Source organism: Myxocyprinus asiaticus, chromosome 21 (genome assembly GCF_019703515.2).
Source record: "Myxocyprinus asiaticus isolate MX2 ecotype Aquarium Trade chromosome 21, UBuf_Myxa_2, whole genome shotgun sequence".
Lineage (NCBI taxonomy): Eukaryota > Metazoa > Chordata > Actinopteri > Cypriniformes > Catostomidae > Myxocyprinus > Myxocyprinus asiaticus.
The window spans coordinates 44,334,962-44,360,601 of NC_059364.1; the positions used below are offsets into that span (position 1 = coordinate 44,334,962).

At 38.8% G+C, this 25,640-nt stretch overlaps 1 protein-coding gene across 1 annotated transcript in view; it reads left to right on the top strand.

Annotated features, from left to right (window-relative positions):
* Positions 1 to 7,380: 7,380 nt before the first annotated feature.
* The window catches only part of LOC127411740 (collagen alpha-1(IX) chain-like), a 65,572-nt gene continuing 47,312 nt past the window's right edge, over positions 7,381 to 25,640 (top strand). Inside the window, exons 1-5 of the mRNA XM_051647471.1 lie at positions 7,381 to 7,441; positions 21,401 to 21,524; positions 24,499 to 24,892; positions 25,158 to 25,235; positions 25,330 to 25,431. Of these exons, the coding sequence (XP_051503431.1) occupies positions 7,381 to 7,441; positions 21,401 to 21,524; positions 24,499 to 24,892; positions 25,158 to 25,235; positions 25,330 to 25,431 (759 nt within the window). The remainder of the gene's footprint in view (positions 7,442 to 21,400; positions 21,525 to 24,498; positions 24,893 to 25,157; positions 25,236 to 25,329; positions 25,432 to 25,640) is intronic.

The following is a 25,640-nucleotide window of genomic DNA, read 5'->3' on the forward strand; positions in this document are numbered from 1 at the left end:
TCTCAGTGTTTTCCCTGTCCACTTCGTTCCAAACACACCAAATAAACACATTCCATAAAGTTTTGGTCATTAACTGTTCACTGCCATTTCAATTACAGTCCTCAATCTGAGGAAATACTGAAGGTGATCATAAATACATAGTTCATAAATACTTGAGTTCTTATGACTGGCTGGAGGCCTGAAACTCTATCATAAGCACAATAAAAGTGGGATAGAACTTTATTCTATTTTTTTTTACCACCTGCTAAACAGAATATATTCTAAAATTAGGTATTTAACTAAAATGTACTATATTGTCACTTAAACACAACACTCCAGGTATAATTGCAGTATCTTTGGAAAGAAGACACACACAGGTTTGTTGTCCAAAAGTCAAAACTGCGCTTTAAACAAAAATGGGTAGAAAATGTCAGTTTAATTCAGTAACCGTCCTTGTCAAGTCTTTGAAACACAATGCCAAAAAGCCACAAGTCTGACCATTTTCCAGTTCACTACTGAGGATAACTCTAAAGCTAAAAGTTTACGTTTTTATGAAAACCTATGAGTAATATTGTTTTACACTGTTTCAGGGTTCCCGCTGGTCCTTAAAAAGTCTTACATTCAGTTTTCTAAAATTTAAGGTCATAAATAGTCTTAAATATCTTTTTTAAAAGTCTTAAATTTAGGGACAGAAATATAGTAATCGCAATATGGCCTAATTTGATTATAATTAAACTTCAGAATGCTACGATTTAATTAAATGTGTGCACTGTGTGCTTCAAAGTGATCGGTGATGACTAGTATTATTGATGAAAGTTTGCTTTAAGGTGTTTATATACAAATAGATTGTAGATGATTTGTAAGAGTGCATATTTTATTTCCCTTATCTGTTTGAATGAGCAGCTTGGATCAGTGCGAAGCACAGACACAGTCCCCGGACTTGTTTATAGTTAAAAGTCCCACTGCATCTGGGATTTAATTCAATTTGGCCCACCCTGTCACAGGAAAGACTGAGATTTTTTGTATTATTATTTTGCATTCCATATAGGCAATCAGTTTTAAAAACTATTTGCAAATAAAAATGCTATTGCATTTCTTTCTAAACTATTTTGAATAATTCAAACTACCTTCGAATTATCGTATAAGCACAATTAATATAGGTCGACCTCTAATTTGGATTGAGATATTGGAACATAAACCAATTTTAAAGTAATTATATATATACACTGGCAGCCAAAAGTTTGTAATAATGTACGGATTTTGCTCTTATGGAAAGAAATTGGTACTTTTATTCATCAAAGTGGCATTCAACTGATCACAATGTATAGTCAGGACATTAATAACATGAAAAATTACAATTACAATTTGAAAAAAATATTCAGAACTTCTTAAACTACTTAAAGAGTTCTCATTAAAAAAATCCTCCACATGCAGCAATGACAGCTTTGTAGATCCTTGGCATTCTAGCTGTCAGTTTGTCCAGATACTCAGGTGACATTTCACCCCACGCTTCCTGTAGCACTTGTCATAGATGTGGCTGTCTTGTCGGGCACTTCTCACGCACTTTACAGTCTAGCTGATCCCACAAAAGCTCAATGGGGTGAAGATCCATAACACTCTTTTCCAATTATCTGTTGTCCAATGTCTGTTTCTTTGCCCATTCAAACATTTTCTTTTTGTTTTTCTGTTTCAAAAGTGGCTTTTTCTTTGCAATTCTTCCCATAAGGCCTGCACCCCTGAGTCTTCTTTTTACTGTTGTACATGAAACTGGTGTTGAGCAGATACAATTCAATAAAGCTGTCAGCTGAGGACTTGAGGCATCTATTTTTCAAACTAGAGACTCAGAAGTAATTATCCTCTTGTTTAGTTGTACATCTGACCTACCACATCTCTTTCTGTCCATGTTAGTGTAACAAGGCAGGTGAGGACAAGAATAAGGATCTAAACACAGCTTTAATAAAACAAAAAGGTAAACAAAGTAACTCAAAATACAAAGAAACAAAATGCAGGGAACAAAGAACAGAGCATAAGGTATCACATGTGAAGACTAACAAAGAAACCAGGGGAAACAAGGGCTTAAATACACAAGGGAAAACAAGGGAACGAGGAAAACAATCAGGGTAAATCAATCATAAAATGAAACTACAAAAGGACTACAAAACTAACATAGGAAAAAGGAACGGGGAATGAAACAAGAATTTCAACAAGTCTAAGCACAAACAGGGAATACATGACAGAGCCCCCCTTTAAGGAGCGGATTCCAGACGCTCCACAATAATAATAAATGGTCCATGGGGTGTGGGGGGGGGAAGGGGGAAACAGGCAGTTCAAGGGGGCACAAGGGGCAAGGGGAGCAGAGGAACAAGGCAAAGTCAGGGAGGCTCGAGACCAAGGTGGAAGGATGAAGAACCAGGGTGATGCTGCAGGTTCGGAGGATCAAGCTGGAGCCAGAGGTTCAGAGGGCTGAGGTGGAGCTGGGGGCTTGGAAGACCGAGGCAGAGCCGGTGGGAGTGAGGACCAAGGTGGAGCCGGAGACCAAAGAGTGCAGAGCAGATCAGGTAGACGGCCAGGAGACCAAGGAGACCAGAGCAGATCAGGCGGACGGCCAGGAGACCAGAGCAGATCAGGCGGACGGCCAGGAGACCAGAGCAGATCAGGCGGACGGCCAGGAGACCAGAGCAGATCAGGCGGACGGCCAGGAGACCAGAGCAGATCAGGCGGACGGCCAGGAGACCAGAGCAGATCAGGCGGACGGCCAGGAGACCAGAGCAGATCAGGCGGACGGCCAGGAGACCAGAGCAGATCAGGCGGACGGCCAGGAGACCAGAGCAGATCAGGCGGACGGCCAGGAGACCAGAGCAGATCAGGCGGACGGCCAGGAGACCAGAGCAGATCAGGCGGACGGCCAGGAGACCAGAGCAGATCAGGCAGACGGCCAGGAGACCAGAGCAGATCAGGCAGACGGCCAGGAGACCAAGGAGACCAGAGCAGATCAGGCGGATGGCCAGGAGGCCATGGAGACGATCTCAGGGTAGGGACTGGGTCAGGAGTCCTGGTAGGCGGCCACAGATCCGAGACAGGGTCAGGAGTCCTGGGAGGCAGCCACAGGGCTGAGACAGGGTCAGGAGGCCTGGGAGGCGGCCACAGGGCCGAGACAGGGTCAGGAGGCCTGGGAGGCGGCCACAGGGCCGAGACAGGGTCAGGAGGCCTGGGAGGCGGCCACAGGGCCGAGACAGGGTCAGGAGGCGGACCCGCTGGAGGAGGGGCGGGCAGAACCGCTGGAGGAGGAGTCTCTGGAGGAGCGGGCGGAACCACTGGAGGAGGAGTCTCTGGAGGAGCGGGCGGAACCACTGGAGGAAGAGTCTCTGGAGCAGCGGGCGGAGTTGGAAAGACTCTGAGGGCAGAGCCGGGAGAGGCTCAATGAAGGCAGGCAGAGCCATGGAAGGCGGAGCCGTGGGAGGCTCCAGGGGCGAAGCCATGGAAGGCGGAGCCGTGGGAGGCTCCAGGGGCAAAGCCATGGAAGGCGGAGCCGTGGGAGGCTCCAGGGGCAAAGCCATGGAAGGCGGAGCCGTGGGAGGCTCCAGGGGCAAAGCCATGGAAGGCGGAGCCGTGGGAGGCTCCAGGGGCAAAGCCATGGAAGGCGGAGCCGTGGGAGGCTCCAGGGGCAAAGCCATGGAAGGCGGAGCCGTGGGAGGCTCCAGGGGCAAAGCCATGGAAGGCGGAGCTGTGGGAGGCTCCAGGGGCAAAGCCATGGAAGGCTTGGGACTAAGAGCCATGGATGACTGGGAACTGACTCCCGTGGTTGAGCACAGTTAGAGACTGGGGATTGATCTCTGCGGTCATGAGCACTGGCAGCGACTGTGGAATGACCTCCGTGGTCGTAAGCACGGGCAGAGACTGAGGAATGACCTCCGTGGTTGTGAGCATGGGCAGAGACTTGGGAGAAGATGTCCTTTTCCTTCTCTGGACAGTTGGGAGCGTAGTTACGGGAGCAGTCGAGGCCACAGGCATCGGCTCTGGGACGGTCGAGGCCACAGGCATGGGTGCTGGCTCGTTGCCTGTGGCAGGCATGGGTGCTGGCTCGTTGCCCGTGGCAGGCATGGGGCAAGGAGCCGTGGCTGGCTTGGAGCACTCATCCTCCTTTCCCACAGTGAAGGGAAAGCCACAGAGTACCAGAGCCACCTCCACATCGGCCAGTGTCCAGTGAGGATCCACCGGAGGCATCAGTTCTTTTAGTGCGCTATTCAGACCAGCTCTGAAGAAAGCCACCAGAGATAGTGCACCAAATGCGCCAGTTGGAGAAAGTCACGGACGTGATCCTCAACTGGATGGTCCCCTTGCTTCAGAAGAATTCTGACAGCCGCTAGATCCATGTTGGCCAGTCTTTCTGTAACAAGGCAGGCGAGGACAAGGATAAGGATCTAAACACAGCTTTAATAAAACAAAGGTAAACAAAGTAACTCAAAATACAAAGAAACAAAACGCAGGGAACAACACACAGAGCATAAGGTAACACATGTGAAGACAGACAATGAAACCATGGGAAACAAGGGCTTAAATACACAAGGGAAAACAAGGGAATGAGGAACACCTGGGGAAACAATCCGGATAAATCAATCATAAAATGAAACTACAAAGGACTACAAAACTTACACAGGAAACAGGAACAGGGAACTAAAGTATTTCAACAAAAAAGTCTAAGCACAAACAGGGAATACGTGTCAGTTAGAGCCAGTTGTCCTTTGTCTTTGAAGACTATAGTGTACACCTTTGTATGAAATCTTCAGGTTTTTTTTTTTAGCAATTTCAAGCATTGTATGGCCTTCATTCCTCAAAACAATGATTGACTGAAGAGTTTCTAGAGAAAGCTGTTTCTTTTTTTTTTTGCCATTTTTGACCTAATATTGACCTTAAGTCATGCCAGTCTATTGCATACTGTGGCAACTCAAAATCAAACCCAAAGACAATGTTAAGCTTCATTTAATGAACCAAATAGCTTTCAACTGTGTTTGATAAAATGGCAAGTGATTTTCTAGTACCAAATTAGCAATTTAGCATGATTACTTAAGAATAAGGTGTTGGAGTGATGGCTACTGGAAATGGGGCCTGTCTAGATTTGATCAAATGACTTTTTGACGTTTGTTACATCTGTAATGTCCTGACTATACTTTGTGATCAGTTGAATGCCACTTTGGTGAATTAAAGTACCAATTTCCTTCCGAAACAGCAAAATCTGTACATTATTCCAAACTTTTGGCCGCCAGTGTATATATACATAAATTATATATATATATATATATATATATATATATATATATATATATATATATATATATATATATATACATATAATATACAGCAACAGGCTTTGGGTCTCTATTTCAACACATGGATGACTGTAAGATCAGTAGACATTTAAAATCACCTGGATGTCAAGACAGTTGGTATAGCACAGCTCTACTGCGCCGCCGGTTGGCATTGAAGCCCAGTGGCCATGTGACCTTATGCACCTCCAACCCCGTCTCCTCATCTAAGCAGAGAATGGCCATATTTCATATATATATATATATATATATATATATATATATATATATATATATATATATATATATGGGGAATGTCTTGAGTATTTTAAACTTGCAGATACCTTGTTTTGCTGATAAGCAGTGTTAAGGCCTTGTTAAATGTGTGCCCCAGCCTGTTAAAGTAAAAGAATCTGTGATACATTATTTATTTTGAGATTGTGTGGGTTTGTTGTGGTATGGACATACAGTGTTAGTTTTATTTGTTCAGGTATTTAAAAAGGTCTTAAGCTTAAAAAAGGACTTTTAAAATCCTGCAGCAACCCTGTGTTTACTTTATTGTTCATGTTATTGTTGCTGTAAAATGTTGTTATAATTTCTGTTTTGATTAAATGGATCTTATACACCATGGATGTATAATATACCTGTGGCAATAGTTTAGGAGTGAGGGTCAGTTTGTGGCTTGCAGAATGTTTGCAGAGCTCTGCTAGTGCCTATCCGTGACATACTACATCTGTCTCCTAGCGGACTATCTAGACAGTGATTCACTGTCCACTGTAGACTTAACACAGAAAGTTTGTCTTTTTTGGTTTTAAGAGCTGATTCTATTACTCAGTTTTGGAGCATGCAGAACATTTAGTTACTTGAAATTAGTGCTATTTTTCAATATTCTTGAATGATTTATTGCAAGGAACACATTAAAAATATTAACAGAGAAAACCAAAATGGCAAACTTGAAATACAATCTGTGTCTGAGGGCTGCCTACATAGTAAGCATGTTTGGGCATCAGCCATAGAATATCAACAAAACTGTATTAAGCCATGATGCAGGTTCCTAAACCTCACTACCCCCCTGAAATATGCAGAATGCAGAAACATGCCTAAAGACTACCCCAAATGTCAGCGTTTGATGGCAGAATGATTCTTTCAAGCTTGTTGAGGTTAGTGTTTGCATAGGATAATGTGCTAGAGTGATGAAGGCCTCTTGGGCCCAAGGGTGGAGTGGAGCTCATGGGTTAGATTTTCTTGTAAGCAGGTTCTACAAATGAGGCTTATAGCTGAAGTCAGTGCAGGGACCAGACATGACTCAATAGGATCACTGCGGAAACAAGCAAAGAACAATCTGCAGGAAGTTTCCTCTCAAGAATATGTAAGTGAATTTTAAATGTTTACAGCTGATACAATTGTAAAAGTAATTGCTATTTAATTCATCTGAAATTATCATGTGAGCTATTGTAGATTGTAGTCTTAAACCATTAATTAGCATTTGTTATGTGCATAAAGTTTACCTGGGTTTATGGAACATTTGAAATCAAATGTAAGTTTATTGTATTACAAGTATGTATTAGGTAATTAGTTAAGGAAAACGAACGTTAAAACATTTAGCTGTGTTGATTATTTTAATATTTCAGCTCTGCAAAATGCTATTTAAATCTAAAACTTTAACCTTAAAAAGAGTATTTACATTTTCAGGAAATAAAGAAGATTTGCATCCACTCATTAAATGTCTAATTAAATTATGTTAATTATTTAAAAGCAACAACCCTCTTCCTATTTCAAATATATTTGGAATTTAAATATCAATTGCATGTTTATGGAAATATCAGCACTTTGTGCTATATAGTATATGCTGTTAATATTTAATTTTACAGTGTGTTAAATTGGTTTAATCATTTAATTCAGTTGTTTCAAATATGTTTTCAGTTTCATTAAATATAGTTGGTAGTTTCATTTATTTATATTTATATATCTCCAAAGTTTTCTTTTCAATTATACATGCTATGGTTTCCACAAGTGTTTGTTACATTGTATCTGAAGTTTTTCCTCCCTTTGCAGGCACATTTAGATCCTGACAGTCGAAATTCCAGCTTTGAACAAAATGCTGGTTATCACAGTATTCCTCTTTGTTTTTGGCTGTGTCACATGCCAGGAATTACCAAGTAAGCATCCAACAATGAACCACAAAATTCAGTAACATGAAAGGGAACTGATGTAAAGGAGATGGACTTTAGATGACATTCTCTAATTATTGTGGAAGTATTAGATTAAGCCAATCACAGGCAGCCAGCCAGGTATCAGGTGCACCAGAGTATATGGCAAGCCGAAATCACTTTTATTCATTTGCAGGATATGAATTATTCATATCAACAATTCAATTTTCACTAGTGGAAATGCAAATTGTTGATATCAATACACATTTCCACTAGTAGAAACGTGAATTCTTGATATAAAAAAATGATGTCATCACTCACAGAAATCACATTCTTGATATCAAAAAATGGAATTTCGACTAGTAAAAACCCACATTTTTTATATCTATAATTGAATTTTCACTAGTAACATTTCATACAGATATGTTATTCACTCCTATTCAAAACGCAATTATTGATATAAAAAATGTGTTTCTTACTAGCTGAAATTCCAGTTTCACGTATCAACAATTATTTTCTTGCTAGTAAAAAAATGTACTTTTTGATATCAAGAATGTTATTTCTACTAGTGAAAATGCCAATTTTTGATATCAACAATTGAATTCCAACTAATAAAAATGCTCATTTTTTATATCAGATATTCAGTTTTCACTAGTGACAAATTTAATTTCTGATATCTGTAATGTAATTGTTACTAGTAAGAAAGTCTTGTTAGATATCATTAATTACACTCCAGATTATTGATATCTGAAATCCATTTCCAGATATCAGAAATCCCAATTGTAGCATGTTGAAATACATTTACATATATCAAGAATTAGAATTTTAACTAGTGAAAATTAATTTCTTGGTATCAGGAATTGATGTTTTTACAATGTAATTGTTGATATCAAAAATGATATTTTTACTAGTAAGACGTACATTCTTGATATCAAGAATTAGCATTTTAACTAGTGACAATTTAATTGTTGATATCTGTAATTACCTTTGCATAGTTTTGGCACCCTTTTGACTTTTAATCACATGTAGGATATGAATTGTTGTTAACAATTCAATTTTAACTAGTTAAAATACTAATTCTTGATATCAGGAATGCATTTTCTACTAGTGGAAATGCAAATTGTTGATATCAGTAATTTCCACTAGAAAAAACATGAATTCTTTATATTAATTCTTGGTATTACTCATGGAATACTTTCTTGATATCAAAAATGGAATTTCAACTAGTGAAAACCATAATTCTTGATATATGTAACTGAATTCTTACGTGTTAAAAAGGAATTATTAACATTTAATAATGTTAAAATGTCATTTTTACTAGTTAAAATGGTTATTTCAGATATCATACATTTCTTTTTAGGTATGTGCATAATAATGAGGAGTACTTACGAGTTCCTTACGTACCTTATGAATATTCAAAAAAGAAAGGTATGGAACCTTGCAGGGGATACGCAAGGGGAAAAGAGAACCGCTAATTCATCCCCACTATCTGTTTCCTCTGTCGTTTATAAACCACACTTTTATTTTTCATATCAACACCACAAGGTGTATATTATTTTTATATTTAATAACACTGTATGATGTTGTAATGTGTATCAAGGTATGTCCATCTGCAGAGCCGCAGAGCCACAGCAGTCTCATGACCAATGCAGTGTTAGCAGATTAGCGCCATCTACCATTTGGAGCATAATTTCTGACGTTTGTTTGCTTTTTTAGATTTAAAATGTGCTGTTTTTACATTGATTTTAATTTGATTACTATCTAAAACATTTGGTAGCCTTTTCAACACTTTTCAAAAAGGTTCCACGTATTAACATTAGTTAATGCAGTAGGTTTCATGAATTAACAAATAAAATTTTTTTTAACATCATTTATTAATCTCTGTTAATGTTAATGGATAAAATATTGTTCTTTGTTAATTTATTTTTTATGAACTAATGTTAAATTTACAACTTCTAATTTTAAAAATATATCAGTAAGTGTTGAAATTAACATTAACCAAGTTTAACAAATGCTGTTAAAGTATTGCTCATTGTTTTTCAAGTTAACAATGTTAACAAATGAAACATTATTGTAAGGCGTTACCCATTTGACTATATTACATGTGATCATTTGATTACCTTCCTGTTCATAAAGTTACAAAGGGTACTTAAAAAAGACACAAAGAATGGGCATTTAATGTAATTCATATCAATAATCATATCAAATTCAAAATGAACATTCAATTACAAAGCTTAACAAAACATGTACATTGCAAAATAAAATAATACAAAAATACATTTCATAATAATAAGAAATCTAAATAATAATAAATTAAACTAAAATAATTATTTACACAACAAAAGTTTGAGTGACTCAAAATAAAAAACAAAAAATACAACCCGAACGCTAATCGAACTGTCCTGACTATACTTTGTGATCAGTTGAATGCTACTTTGGTGAATTAAAGTACCAATTTCCTTCCGAAACAGCAAAATCTGTACATTATTCCAAACATTTGGCCACCAGTGTATATATATATATATATATATATATATATATATATATATATATATATATATATATATATATACAGTATATACTGTAAATACTGTGTGTGTGTGTGTGTATATATATATATATATATATATATATATATATATATATAATATATATATACACAGTATATATGCTAAAATATTTTTTGAGTATAGTGTGAAAATTTTACCTGTTAATCGGCTTTGAAGGGAAATAACTGTGCAATCGGACAATTTGAAAAGCGCATACATGCATGACTTTTTCAGTGTACCTGATATCAACATTTAGCCTATAAGAAGAATCCCCATCTGAAGCTTAGTAAATACATTCCATAAAAATAACTTAGAATTTCCATAATGTTTGTGCTTGGATTAAATGCAAGTCTAATTTTGGTTGAAAGGGTGCGCCCATTATTATATAAAAATATATTTTGTGCTGTCTTCTTACACTTTATTACCATACAGTAACACACAGACATACAATATAAGCATTCTAGAACATTCATTTATGTTATGCGCTATTGTAACACCCATTCCTCCTCGATTTTGGCGTAGCAGGTAAGAAGACTTTTTCCTTGGGCAGACAGCAGCAGATGGGAGGCGTTTAGCACAGGGAGTGATTCTTTCGTTACTGGTTTCTCATGTCAGAAAAATCATGAAAGAGCAATGTCAATTTTAAACGCTCAATTAAAACCATCAAACTAAAGCTAAAACTAATTATTCGGACAAAAGGCGTCCCAACTGTAACTCCGTCGGCACACAGACTGCACAACGACCCTTATTTATGAGCAGTATATTGCAGCATTCACGAAGGTTTAAGTTTATAAAATGTTAGTTGGAATGAATAAAATTTACACCTGCTCCTTCTGTACTCCCTTAATCCCATTCGCCATTACATTTATTAAAACGTCTTTAAAACAAATGTATTATTACAAAATCATTCAATATATTCAATATAAAAATAATGTTTTATATATACAGCGGATATAAAAAGTCTACACACCCCTGTTAAAACAGCAGGTTTTTGTGATGTAAAAAATGAAACAAAGATAAATCATATCAGACTTTTTACAGTTTTAATGTAAAAATTACAACCTATGCAATGCCACTGAAAACCAATGTGACACATTTCAGAGAGAAAAAAAAAAAAAAATTTTTTGAATAACTGAACTGCATAAGTGTGCACACCCTTTTATAATTGGGTATGTGGCTGTGTTCAGAATCAACCAGTCATCAAGCTCAGGTGAAATAGTACACACCTGTCTTCATCTGAAGTGACTCTGATTAACTCCAAATAAATCTCAGCTGTTCTTGTAAGATTTTTCTGACATCTTCTTGGCTGCATGCTACTACAAGAGCCATGGGCCACAAAGAGCTTACAAAGCATCAACAGGATCTCATTGTTGAAAGGTATCGCTCAGGTGAGGGCTACAAAAACATTTTCAGGCATTAGATTAAGGCATTAGATATACCATGGAACACAGTGAAGACAGTCATCAACAAGTGGAGAAAGTATGGCACAACAGTGCCATTATCAAGAACAGGACGTCCCTCTGAAATGTATGAGAATACAAAGAGAAAACTGGTCAGGGAGGCTGTCAGGAGGCCACAGAAACATTAAAGGAGCAGCAGCTCTTTCTGGCAAGTACTGTTTGCTCCCTACATGTGACAACTATCTCCCATATTCTTTATCTGTCTGGGCTATGGGGCAGGGTGACAAGACGCAAAAACAACACAGTACATCAGCAAAAGAACACCATACCCATGGTGAAGCATGGTGGTGGCAGCATCATGCTTTGGGGCTGCTTTTCTTCAGCTGGAACTGGGGCTTTAGTGAAGGTGGAGGGAATCATGAATAGCTCCAAGTATCAGTCAATTTTGGCACAGAACCTTCTGGCATCTGCTAGAAAGCTGAAAATGAAGAGATTTTTCACCTTTCAGCATGACAATGATCCAAAGCACACATCTAAAGCAAAAAAGTTTAATGTTTTGGAATGGCCCAGCCAGAGCCCAGACCTGAATCCTATAGAAAATCTGTGGGGGGGACCTGAAGAGGGCCATACACAGGAGATGCCCTCACAATTGGACAAATCTGGAACATTTTTGCAAAGAAGAGAAGGAAAATATTCCCAAGTCAAGATGTGCCAAGCTAATAGACTCTTTTCCAAACAGACTGAGTTCTGTAATATAATCAAAGGGTACTTCAACTAAGTATTAGTTCAGGGATGTGCACACTTATGCAGTTAGGTTATTCTAAGTTTTTTTTTTTAAATTTTCGTCTGAAATATTTCACTTTGGTTTTCAGTGGCATTGCGTAGGTTGTAATTTTTACATTAAAGGTGCAAAAACTCTGATGTGATTTATCTTTGTTTAATTTTATATATCACAAAAACCTGCTGTTTTAACAGGGGTGTGTAGACTTTTTATATCCACTGTATGAGACTAAACTCCCAGTCAGCATATGATGTGGCTTGCAATCTCTTACGCATTGTCCATTAGAGATAACACCTCGCAACAGCACCAGTTTTGTGCCCAGCAACAAGATTTTTCTGCATATGGCATGTGCAGTTTACAGTGAGTGGTAGTTCGGGACAATATTTAATTAAAATTGAGCCAAATATGCAGAGCAGTATGAACTGTTATTCTGGCTAAAACGATTAAGACAGTAGAAGACGGTGCGGGTTGGCCAATCAGATGAAAGGGGCGTTGCAGTGCCGCCCACATATGCAAATCTAATATTGTTTTTATTTTTTCAACAATGGACAAAAAAGAATACTTGAAATGAATTCTCATTTTCCGTTTCTGAAACATAAAAATAAAATGTTTTACTGTTTTTAACTTTATGGAATGTCTCCCTCCAATTTTTAACCTGCTACTATTGGCATCATGGAAAAACCAAGTCTCATTAATATTCATTAACTCATTACCATAGCTATTCTTACTATTAAAACACAGAAAAACAAAACATAATTATAAATACACAAAATCAACTTTTAACACCCACTACCACCCCTCCTCCTCCCCATCCCCGACCCTACCCCAGACCTCAACAAACATCCCTGTGGTCTTAGATGAACACATATAAAAGAATACAAAAACAAAAACCAAACAACTAAAAGAGGAAAAAAGAGGAAAAATAAATAATAAAAAAATATATAAAAATATAAAAGTCACACACACTGACAATTACCCCTCTCTCTCCACTATTCCACCTGAGAACCCTCCAAGCATGCTAAATATCCACCCAATTTTCTTACAAACAAATCTGGATTCCCTAGTCTTCTATAAGACCCCTCTTCTAAGGCTGCCACTCTTCCCATCTCCGAGCACCACTCCTGAAATGGGGGTGCTCCAACCGACTTCCAACCCCTCAAAATCACCTGCCTGGCGACAATAACACAGGTTAGGACCCAATCCTCCACATGTTTCACATTGATTTCTGCCCCAACTCCCAAAATACAGAGTCTGGGGCAAAACGAAACCTGAGTGCCCAAGACATCACCTACAAAATTCTGAATTCTCAACCAAAACCCTTGGATCTTAACACACCCCCAAAAAACATGGGTTATATCTCCATCCTCTGACTGGCATCGCCAGCAGGTAGGTGTGTCTTTAAGACCAAGCCTATACAGTCTAGAAGGGGTCCAATAAAATCAATGTAAAATCTTGAACTGAATAAGGCGAACCCTTGCATCTCTAGATACAGACTTGACATTTTTTAGAATCTTAGCCCACACTCCTTCCTCCAATACCAAGTTTAAATCTTTCTCCCATAAACTCTTCAGAGAAGTTGAAGCTCCATCCCCCAGACTCTGAATTAGAAGGGAGTAATACACTGATGCCTCATGACCTTTTCCAAAAGCAGTAATCACCTCTCCCAAAGCATCTGCCGCTTTAGGGGGGTGTGTGCTACTCCCAAAAACAGTACAAAACAGGTGGCACAGCTGTAAATACTTATAAAACTGAGATCTGGGAATTCCAAAATGATGACCCAAATTCTCAAAAGATCTCAACACTCCACTCTCATACAGGTCGCGGAGTGTAGTAACCCCCCTCACAATCCACTCTGACCAACAGAAAGGGGACTTTTTGATACATAATTTGGGGTTCAGCCATACGCTTGAGGCAACATTTAAATAAATATCTGAATTAAACACTTTGGCCACTCTTGTCCAAATCACATGCAAATGTAAAATAACAGGGTGTGACTTAACTTCTCTGATTAGTTTGATAGAAAGGCTTTGCAGTGGCAAAATAGAGGCAAGGACTTCCTGTTCAATAGAACACCAGGGAGGGGCTCTCTCAGGTGGAAGCGACCAATTGGCCAAATGTCTGAGATTGAATGCGTAATAATAAAACAAAATCTTGGGTAGGCCTAGCCCACCTTTGTCAATTGGCCTATGTAATTTATTGAAATGTAGTCCGGGACATTTACCATTCCAAATGAAGGACTTCGCTATGCTATCAAATTGCTTGAAATAAGAGAGAGGGACATCTATAGGGAGAGATTGTAACAGGTAGTTGAATTTTGGAATACAATTCATTTTAATAACATTAACCTTCCCTATCATCGATAAATGTAATGAAGCCCACCTGTCCACATCGCTCGAAAACCTTTTTATTAAAGGGTCAAAATTAACTTTAACTAAATCAGGTAAATTTTCTGGGAATAAAATACCCAAATACTTAATGCCCTGTTTGGGCCACTGGAAGGTGCCCGGCTGAAAGGCCGTCACTGGACAGTACGCTGTCAGAGCCAAAGCCTCGGATTTAGACCAATTGACTTTGTATCCTGAGAACTTGGAAAAGGAATTAATAATTCTGTGGAGGCAAGGCATAGATCTAATAGGTTCAGAGACAAATAATAAAATGTCATCCGTGTAAAGCAGAATCTTATGCACCACATCTCCCGCCATCACCCCTGGAAAATCATCCTCCTTTCTCATCGCGGCTGCTAATGGTTCCAGGGTAAGACAGAACAATAATGGGGAAAGAGGACAACCCTGCCGAGTGCACCTATTCAGAGTAAAATAATCTGAAATTAATCCGTTTGTTTGTACCGCTGCTACAGGGTGTCTATAAAGTAACTTAATCCAATCAATAAATGTACTCCCGTACTCTATATGTATAAGAGATGTCATAACTTTGCTTCATCGATTAGCCAAAATTTTTGACAATACTTTTACATCTAGCTGGATCAGGGAAATTGGACGATAACTCTTACACTCGCTTGGATCTTTGTCCTTTTTAAGAATCAGACTGATCCGGGCTTGTGTCATGGTTGGGGGAAACTTTACATTCTTTAGTGATTCCATATAAACTTCTAACAAAAGTGGAGCCAGTTCTGTAGCATAAGATCTAAAAAATTCAGCGGCAAAGCCATCTGGCCCCGGAGCCTTGCCTGTGACTTAACTGTCTTAACTCCTGACTTAACTCCTCCAAGCTTATCTCAGAATCGAGATAATTTTTTTGTTCACTCGTCAATTTAGGGAGATCTAATGGTTCCACAAAGTTCCTAAGATCTTCATCAGTAGACGAAGATGTGGAACTATAAAGATCAAGATAGAATTCCTTAAAAGCATTATTAATATCAATGGCTGAGGTAAATATTTCACCACCAGCAGATTTCACTGAGGGAATGGTAGAAAAAGACTATCTCTGTTTTATATATTTAGCCAGAAGTTTTCCTGCTTTGTCCCCTGACTCAAAATATGACTGTCTTGCCCTGAATAACCAAAACTCCACCTTCCGTGACAAAATAGTATTGTAGCTATATTTCAATCGAGTCAATTCTCTGAGGCCATCAGACGACATTCGGTGTTTCAGCTCTGCCTCTGCACTTTTAATATTCTCTTCCAACTCCACGAGTTCTCGTGCTTTGGAATTTTTGGTGAATGAGGCATACTGTATGATCCGACCCCTAAGAACCGCCTTAAGTGCCTCCCAAGCCACACCCACAGAGGATACTGAGGACCAATTGGTCTCCATATAGACATTGATTTCAGCCTTTAACATTTGTTGGAATTCAGGATTTTGCAAAAGGGATACATTAAAGCGGCAACTATATGATTTCTTTTGCTCCGTATGTGGCAACACCTCTAAACTCACCAGGGCCTTTCTCTGCAGGAAGCTGAAAAATTTGGGAAGATATGGGGTGGACATGTTTTCTTTAGTGCTGGCACAAGTAAGAGCAGGGGAGTCATTATACCGATAAATAAACATCTACATTTCAAATGTCTCAAACAGAGTAATTATAATTAATTATAATTTCCAGTTTATGGCCTGTTATGTCGAGCAGACTCGGGAAGAGCTCATCCAGGAATTTTCACCATACACTATATTGCCAAAAGTATTCGCTCATCTGCCTTTAGATGCATATGAACTTAAGTGACATCCCATTCTTAATCCATAGGGTTTAATATGACGTCGGCCCACCCTTTGCAGCTATAACAGCTTCAACTCTTCTGGGAAGGCTTTCCACAAGGTTTAGGAGTGTGTTTCTGGGAATATTTGACCATTCTTCCAGAAGCACATTTGTGAGGTCAGACACTGATGTTGGATGAGAAGGCCTGGCTCGCAGTCTTCGCTCTAATTCATCCCAAAGGTGCTCTATCGGGTTGAGGTCAGGACTCTGTGCAGGCCAGTCAAGTTCTTCCACACCAAACTCACTCATTCATGTCTTTATGGACCTTGCTTTGTGCACTGGTGTGCAGTCATGTTAGAACAGGAAAGGACCATCCCCAAACTGTTCCCACAAAGTTGGGAGCATGGAATTGTCCAAAATCTCTTGGTATGCTGAAGCATTCAGAGTTCCTTTCACTGGAACTAAGGGGCCAAGCCCAGCTCCTGAAAAACAACCCCACGCCATAATCCCCCCTCCACCAAACTTCACAGTTGGCACAATGCAGTCAGACAAATACTGTTCTCCTGGCAACCGCCAAACCCAGACTCGTCCATCAGATTGCCAGATGGAGAAGCGTGATTCGTCACTCCAGAGAACACGTCTCCACTGCTCTAGAGTCCAGTGGCGGCGTGCTTTACACCACTGCATCCGACGCTTTGCATTGCACTTGGTGATGTATGGCTTGGATGCAGCTGCTCGGCCATGGAAACCCATTCCATGAAGCTCTCTACGCACTGTTCTTGATCTAATCTGAAGGCCACGTGAACTTTGGAGGTCTGTAGCGATTGACTCTGCAGAAAGTTGGCGACCTCTGCGCACTATGCGCCTCAGCATCCGCTGACCCCGCTCTGTCATTTTACGTAGCCTACCACTTCGTGGCTGAGTTGCTGTCATTCCCAATCGCTTCCACTTTGTTATAATACCACTGGCAGTTGACTGTGGAATATTTAGTAGCGAGGAAATTTCACGACTGGACTTGTTGCACAGGTGGCATCCTATCACAGTACCACGCTGGAATTCACTCCTGAGAGTGGCCCATTCTTTCACAAATGTTTGTAGAAGCAGTCTGCATGCCTAGGTGCTTCATTTTATACACCTGTGGCCATGGAAGTGATTGGAACACCTGAATTCAATTATTTGGATGGGTGAGCGAATACTTATGGCAATATAGTGTATCTCTGCCAACAAGTCTGTTTTGGATGCAGACAGATTAGCGGATAATTACCTTTCCGATGACTCCAAATAATCGATTCGTTTCTCAATATTTGCGACTCTTGTGACAAACTCAGAGAATTTTGTTTCCATCGCCATAATCGATCAACGTATTACAGCAAGATCCTCCAAGTCAGCAACAACCTTCGTCAGCATCACTGAGATGTTGGACAGTTGACGCTGAATATCTTCTCCCGACGTGCCTTCCAACTCGAGTCCCCGGCTCGCAGTCCCGTCAGAGGCCTCAGCTTGAACACGTAAGTGTCTTTTAATGTCTCCAGAGTCTGAGGATTTTGACTTCTTTGCCATGTTTACCTCAAAGAGCAAATATGTAATTGGATGTATCGAATCTTACCGGATTATAACATGAAAATAATAATAAAAAAACTAGCAAAGTGCGCAGAGTTCGTGATTCACACGTCTGCTTCTCGCATGGCATCACGTGTTCCCCCCAATAATAGTATTTTTAATAGATAAAATCACATTTAAGAAATCAGTAATTCTGTTTTCACTAGTTGCAAAGGCTATTTTAGATATTAAGGCAATAATTGTTACTAGTAGAGCTCCCTTTACCGATATCAATAATTACATTGTTACTAGTAAAATATTCATTCTTGATATCAACAATTGAATTACAGCTATTGAAAATGGTAATTTTTGATATCATTAATTGAATTTCAACATGTCACATTTGGTATTTCTGATATCTGGAAGTGGATTTCAGATATCAATTATTTGGAGTGTATTTAATGATATCTAACAAGACTTTCTTACTAGTAACAAATACTTTACAAATATCAGGAATTCAAATTGTCACTAGTGAAAACCGAATAACTGATATACAAAATTTGCATTTTTATTAGTTGGAATTCAGTTCTTGATATCAAAAATTCTATTTTTACTAGTAAGAAAAGAATTGTTGATATGTGAAACTGGAATTTCAACTAGTAAGAAACTAATTTTTGATATCAATAATTGCGTTTTGAATAAGAGTGAATGACATATTGGTGTGAAACTTTACTATTGAAAATTCAATTATAGATACCAAAAATTATGTTTTTTTTCTAGTTGAAATCCCATTTTTGATATCAAGAATGTGATTCTGCGAGTGATGACATTTTTTATATCAAGAATTCACGTTTTTACTAGTGAAAATGTAATTACTGATATCAACAATTGCCATTTCCACTAGTGAAAATTACATTCTTGATATCAAGAATTAGAATTTTAACTAGTGAAAATTTTATTGTTGATTTCAACAATTCATATCCTGCAAATTAATAAAAGTTAATTCGGCTTGCAATAGTATCAGGTCATTGTGAAATTCAACTAGTGAAAATTCAATTACAGATATCAAGGATTATGGTTTTTACTAGTTGAAATTCCATTTTTGATATCAAGAATGTGATTTCTGCAAGCGATGACCATTTTTTACATCAAGAATTCATGTTTTTACTAGTGGAAATGTAATTATTGATATAAAAAATTGGTATTTCCACTAATGAAAATTATATTCTTGATATCAAGAATTAGAATTTTAACTAGTGAAAACTGAATTGTTGATATCAACGATTCTTATCCTGCAAATGAATAAAAGCTAAAACGGCTTGCCATACAGAGTAACGTCATTAATATGAAAGAGTTTATTTGTTCCTCTTTTGACCAGCAGAGGGAAGCACGGACCAGTTTTATTTCATTTATGTCCAGGATATCATCATCATGGTGCAGTAGGGCTACTGGATGGAGTTTGAATTCTGTCATAGCTATTTTAAATAGTTTTGGTGGAAACTGATCTGTCAGTTTAACTCCATAATCCAGATTCCAAATACATGCTCACATTTTCCCAGTGGGTTTCCTTTACTTTTCTTTGCATAACACTAGAGCATAAAACATGACATAACTTTATAACTTTAAATAATTGCAGCGTTTTTTTGTTGTAATATTGTAATATTATGCTAGCAAAAAAGCTCTACATAAAGTGTCTTAAATAAATCCATAAACTCTTGACAGTTCATCATTGACAAATCATAGAAATCTTGGCCTTAAAGAATTTCTATTCTTAAAAAAACGAAATCACCTATCACTGTGTCTACATCAATTCAATTAGATTTTTTCAAGGAGGTCTATAAAACATGGGGAGAGCTGTCTGTTATTGTTCCCATTCATCTCAATGGCTATTGCTTGACCTGTGCATACTTCATAATATACATAATTCAAATCTGTGTGGATTTATTGTTGCAGGAAATTGAGAAGATGGTATTTTTTAACATGTTTAATATAATGATATATATATATATATATATATATATATATATATATATATATATATATATATATATATATATATTTATTTATTTATTAAAACCAGACGCCCTTGAGTGGGATATATCCTGTCTGTTGCAGTGTCCAAAATAATTTAATATGCTCAAAGCGTAATGTGACCATGCCTTAATTGTTCACTAAAAAATGAAAAATCATTAATTATTTACTCACCCATGTTGTTCTAAACCAATATGACTTTCTTAAATTTTTTTGGTACACAAAGGGAGAAAGTTTGAAAAAATGTTCAGCTCAGTGATGTCATACAGTTACAGTGAATTGTGACCACATCTTCAAGCTTTAAAATGACCCAAAAGTATAATTTAGAAATCTAATAAATTATTCAATGTGACTCATGTGTTTTGAAGGCATAATGATAAGGGTTAGTGAGAAACAAACTGTAATCTAACTTATTATTTAGTGAAAATTTTGACCAAACATTAGAGTCTTGTGCGTGTTCATGAGAGTGCACAAGAGCAACAGTTCCCGCTGCTGCTGCTCGCAAGAGACCAGAGTACCAAAACAAACCCTAGGATTACCTTGGAGCACCATGTAAAGACCATGGTACATTAAATATGGTAGTCATTACATTCCATGTACCTAGGTATTACAATCCGAAGAGGGTGGGGTTTCTCCAGAAGAGGGTGGGGTTACTCCAAAAGGGGGTTGCACCAACTCTAAGGGAGGGGTGTCACTTCCACTCATGGTAAGGTTAAGGAAAGGCTTAGGTTAGGTGCTTCCTATATCTTTGCTGACAGTTTGGAGCTCCCACCCCTTTTTGGAGCTCTGCCTGCAGCTATATCCTTCTCAAATTGGAGGCTACACTGTAGAGGACCATAGTGGGCCACCCTTGTCACAAGCCTGGGACAATCACGACAGCCCTTACTTTTCCCACAGTGATGACATTTTAATCAAAGGCTACCACTTTCCTTTACTGCCTTATTAATTAAATAAATAAATAAATAACATGCTGTATTTGAATATGATGGTTGTACAGTATACATACTGTATAACTCTAACACATGATCATTATCTACATTACTCAAATACCTCTTCTGTTAATTTGTCTTTCCCTTGTGAACTACACATACATTCCATTCCATTGGCAGTTCAAGAAAAAACTTGCTTGTTTGGTACAATCGGACCATCACAGATATATTAACAACAGAAAACACAACACAGCTGCACACAAACCAGAAAACCAAACTTACAAAACATGTCTGAAGTTTTTGAAGTCGAAGAGGAGATGCATTTCTATGCCCAGGTTATTTGTATGAACCGGAGTACTTGGAACCCCCCCCCCCAACTGCCAAAGCTAACTAATAAAAACTTGATCCATTGTTTGATTTCTTTATTACTGCATATATTTTTTGTTTAATAATGTCAGGTTACACTGTTGAGAGCAAGACCAGTTTCCCATATACAGTATGAACTAGTATTTCCAATGGAACTGGTCAACATAAATTTTGTACTGTTTGATTGTATGCATCACAGTAATATTATGATGTCTATTTTAAGCTTATAACCTGTTAGAAGAGTTCCACTTGTCTGAGTCGAGAGGAGTAAGAAGGGTCGATGGGTCCAAACCTGATGCGATAGCATACCGCGTTAACCCCTCCCTGCACCTCAAGAAGAGCATGAGGTATTTATATCGTCCTACTCACTTTTCCACTCAATCTGCTTTTCCACTGAGTGCAGTCACACACTCGCCAAACAATAGCTCTCATTTCCTGCTGATGAATCTTCCACTGGCATATTCTGGGTTTTTATTTTTGATGTTATCGTGCAGTCTATCCTTACACATTTCCTCTGTATACAACCTCTGTATTTTTTTCTTTAACACATATTTTCTTTCTTTGTTTTTTTTTTTTTTTTCAAAAATTTGTTAGAGATTAGAAAAACAAAATATATCAAACCCCCTACAGTACTGCCACAAACCCCCTGTTGAAGACCTCTGTAATATATAATCATCAGCAGCTGTGTATTTGTGTCCACGGTAGTTATTTCATGTGTTGGGTCTTTCTTATTGTGTGTGTGTGGTTAACTATGCCATCCACAACTACCTCCCAGCAACATTCCCTATTTGAGCAAAGACTCATTAGAGATATGTTACTGTAAAACAACCACCAAATGTGAGCAGCAACATCAAAAGAGACAGTGATTTAGAGCTGTGGAACCATGCTGAGCATAAATGAACACTGTTCTTGGAATGATTAACAGCTAATTTCAACAAACTGACTCTCCTTAAAAAAACAAACTGGAGCAGAAAACTGAACTGGAACCTATTGGAGATAATCTGGTTTAGATTAATGTACAACTTCACATTAAACACATTAAACAAAAAAGTATCAAAACAAACCCTAGTACTACCATGTTTTTAGTACCAAGGTATTCTTTGAAATACCTTGGAGCAGAGCTGTAACCACAATATACACTGAGGGGGACAAGTCCCCTCCAATAATCAGATATGGCCAGATTCCCCCCCCCCCCCAGTAACTGATATTCTTGTTGCTGTTCTGCTGCAGTCCATTAGGCATCGTCGTCTAGTTGCCATAAAATTGTTGCAGGAATAACATAAAGGTTTAAAAAAAGAGTGCTCATTAGTCTAACACTGCTAATGTCATTTGAGATAGCCAATCAAATTGATGAAGGTGGGAAAGTTTAATAAATTAAGCGGGAACCTCATGGATTATTTATGTTCTGGCGCCACACATCAGCAAGATGTTCAGGTTAAGAGGGTTAGTGTCATGTAAGATTTAAGTATCTAACTAAACATGATATGTTTGCCCACTGTTTTATGATTGAAATGGTGTACTGACCAACATTAATTTCCAAGGGTGTAAACTATTCACCATTTGGCGAAATTTGCCGGTTTGAATTGAAAGTATGTAATGTACAGTACGTGATTCGGATGTCATTCATAATTGTGAATGTGAAAACATTAACGGAGCAGTTTGCAGCATATCAGGTTTAAGATAAAGAGCGAATGTGTGTACATTGTAAAGAAATTGAATAAATGTGGTAACCTGGCAGGCTTTTGAAGGAGCTTTTTAGAAAATTCACTTAACATTGAAGTAGCGTTAGGATTCTTGAAGATTGTGTTAAGAAAAAAATGAGGGACAACTTGAGGGAAGTAAATAATTTTGTGTATTTTCTTTTTGCTAGCCATGCTGACACAGTCATGCCATTTTATAGATACATCAGTGATGAAAACAAATTCAAATTATATTTGTTTTTTCTTTGAAACAGCATAAAAAAAGAAAAGATGACTGAAACACGTGAATTGCTAGCAATGCAGACACAGTGTTTGTCTTGTACTGTGTGAACTTAAAAAATAAAAATAAAATGTCTTTTAAACCAAAAATGATCAAATTTTGTCCCTTTATTGCATTTACATTATTAGTTAGGACCAATGAGTAACACTGTTTTTATGACTTCAACACCTGCGACCCCCACCCTTCAAAATGGTTTGGTCTCCCCCAATGTTCAAGACATGGTTACGGCCTTGCCTTGAAGCACCATGTAAAAACCATGGTACATGAAATATGGTAGTCATTCCATTACATGTACCTAGGTATTACCATCCGAAGAGCATGGGGTTACTCCAGAAGTTGGTGAGGTTACTCCAAAAGGGGGTTGCGCCAACTCCAAAGGGGGGTGTCACTTCCGCTCACGGTGAGGGTTAAGGAAAGGCTTAGGTTAGGGGCTCCCTATATCTTTGCTGGGGGTTTGGAGCTCCTGTCCCTTTTTGGAGCTCTGCCTGCAGCTATATCCTTCTTAAATTGGAGGCTACACCGTAGAGGACCATAGTGGGCCGGCCTTGGATAATTACGACAGCCCTTACTTTTCCCACCATGATGACATTTTAATGGAAGGCTACCACTTTCCATTATTGCCTTATTTATTAAAAAAGAAATAAATAATATGCTGTATTTTAATATAATGGTTCTACAGTATACTTATAATTGTAAAACATGATCATTATCTGCATCACTCAAATACCCCTTCTGTTCATTTCTTTTTCCCTTGTGAACTACACATACAATCCATTCCATTCGATCCCTCCACCCACCCACCCACTTACCCAACCATCAATCCATCCATCTATTCATTCACCAATCCATTAATCTACCACTCCATTAATCCATCCATCCATCTGTTCATCCACTACTCCATGAATCCATCCACTTCATCCATCCACCCACCAACCTCTCCATCCATCCACCCATCCATCCATAAATCAATCAATCAATCCATGCACCCATCCATCATCATCCATCCATTCACTAATCCACTCACCCCTCTATCCATCCAACCATCCATTCATCCACCGCTCCATGAATCCATCCATCAATTCACTAACCCCTCCATCAATCCATCCATCTATTCATCCACCGCTCCACGAATCAATCCATGAATAAATCCATCCATCATCCATCCATCCATCCATCCATTCATCCATTCACCAATCCGCTCACCCCTTCATCCATCCATCCAACAACCCTAAATCCATCCATCCATCCATCCATCCATCATCCACTACTCTATTAATTCATCCATCCATTCATCCACCACTCTATAAACCCATCCATCCATTCCTCCATCCATCCATCCAGGGATGTCTACGCAGATGGTCTACCCTCAGACTTCTCCATCATGGCTACCTTCAAAATGACCAAAGATGCAATTAAAACATCCTGGAATCTGTGGCAGGTCAGCGACCCTGAAGGCCAGGATCAGGTGGGCCTGCGTTTTCAGGGTGACACTCAAACCCTGGACTTCTTCTACACCAGCCTGCAAGGCGCTCAGATGCTGCAAACCTTTCAGAGGGTGGAGAAACTCTTTGATGGTGAGTGGCACAAGCTGGCACTGAGCGTGAAGGGAGAGCATGTGAAGCTGCTGGTAGACTGCGAGGAGGTCAGCGTGGAGCCACTGGACGAGCAGCGGCCAGTCATCCAGCGAGGGTTTACCTCCATTGTAAAGAGGGCTGTGGGTGACCGCTCTGTCTCAGTAAGTACCAGGGATGGACTCACGTATACTGTGGCTTTACCATTTTTGGGTCACCTATTCCTTTTAACTTCCTGTGAAACTGGCATAGTCCTACGCTATTTATTTATTTTTTAAGTCAAATGACATATCCTTCACTGCTTTTAGGTCATGCGGTGTATAATAGTTCAGCTTCCAAAGCATAATATTTTGAGGGCGGTTGGCCTGACAGAGAAAGAGTGCATGTTTATGTGAACCTAGATATACACAAGCCTCTGTGCTTGCGCAGGTGGATCTGCAAAAGATGGAGGTCTCCTGTGATGCTGACCAGGCATACTCTGAAGGCTGCTGTGAACTCTCCAGTGTGGTGAGTCAGCTGCCCTGTGTGTGGGCTCTTGCCCTCTTCTGCATGAGCTTTCAATTGCACCTCAGCCCATTCTCACTGATTTGTTCCTCAACAGTGTGGAGGATATGCTGAGATTGGTTTAACTGCAGGCAGAGGAAGAGCCACCTGTAAATGTGTACATGGACAACCAGGTGTCCAGGGACGTCCAGGACCCAAGGTATAGCTAAAACCTGCATACTGCATAACGTACAGCAGGGCTACTCAACTTAGGAAAGGTCAGGGGCCGCAAAGCTGGATCCCTGTAACCTTGAGGGCTGCACTCGTAATTTTCAGGATATATAGTATACAGTACTGTGCAAAATTTTTAGGCACTTGTGAAAAACTTTCAAAGTGAGGATTTCTTAATTCTTAAAATAATGACATAAA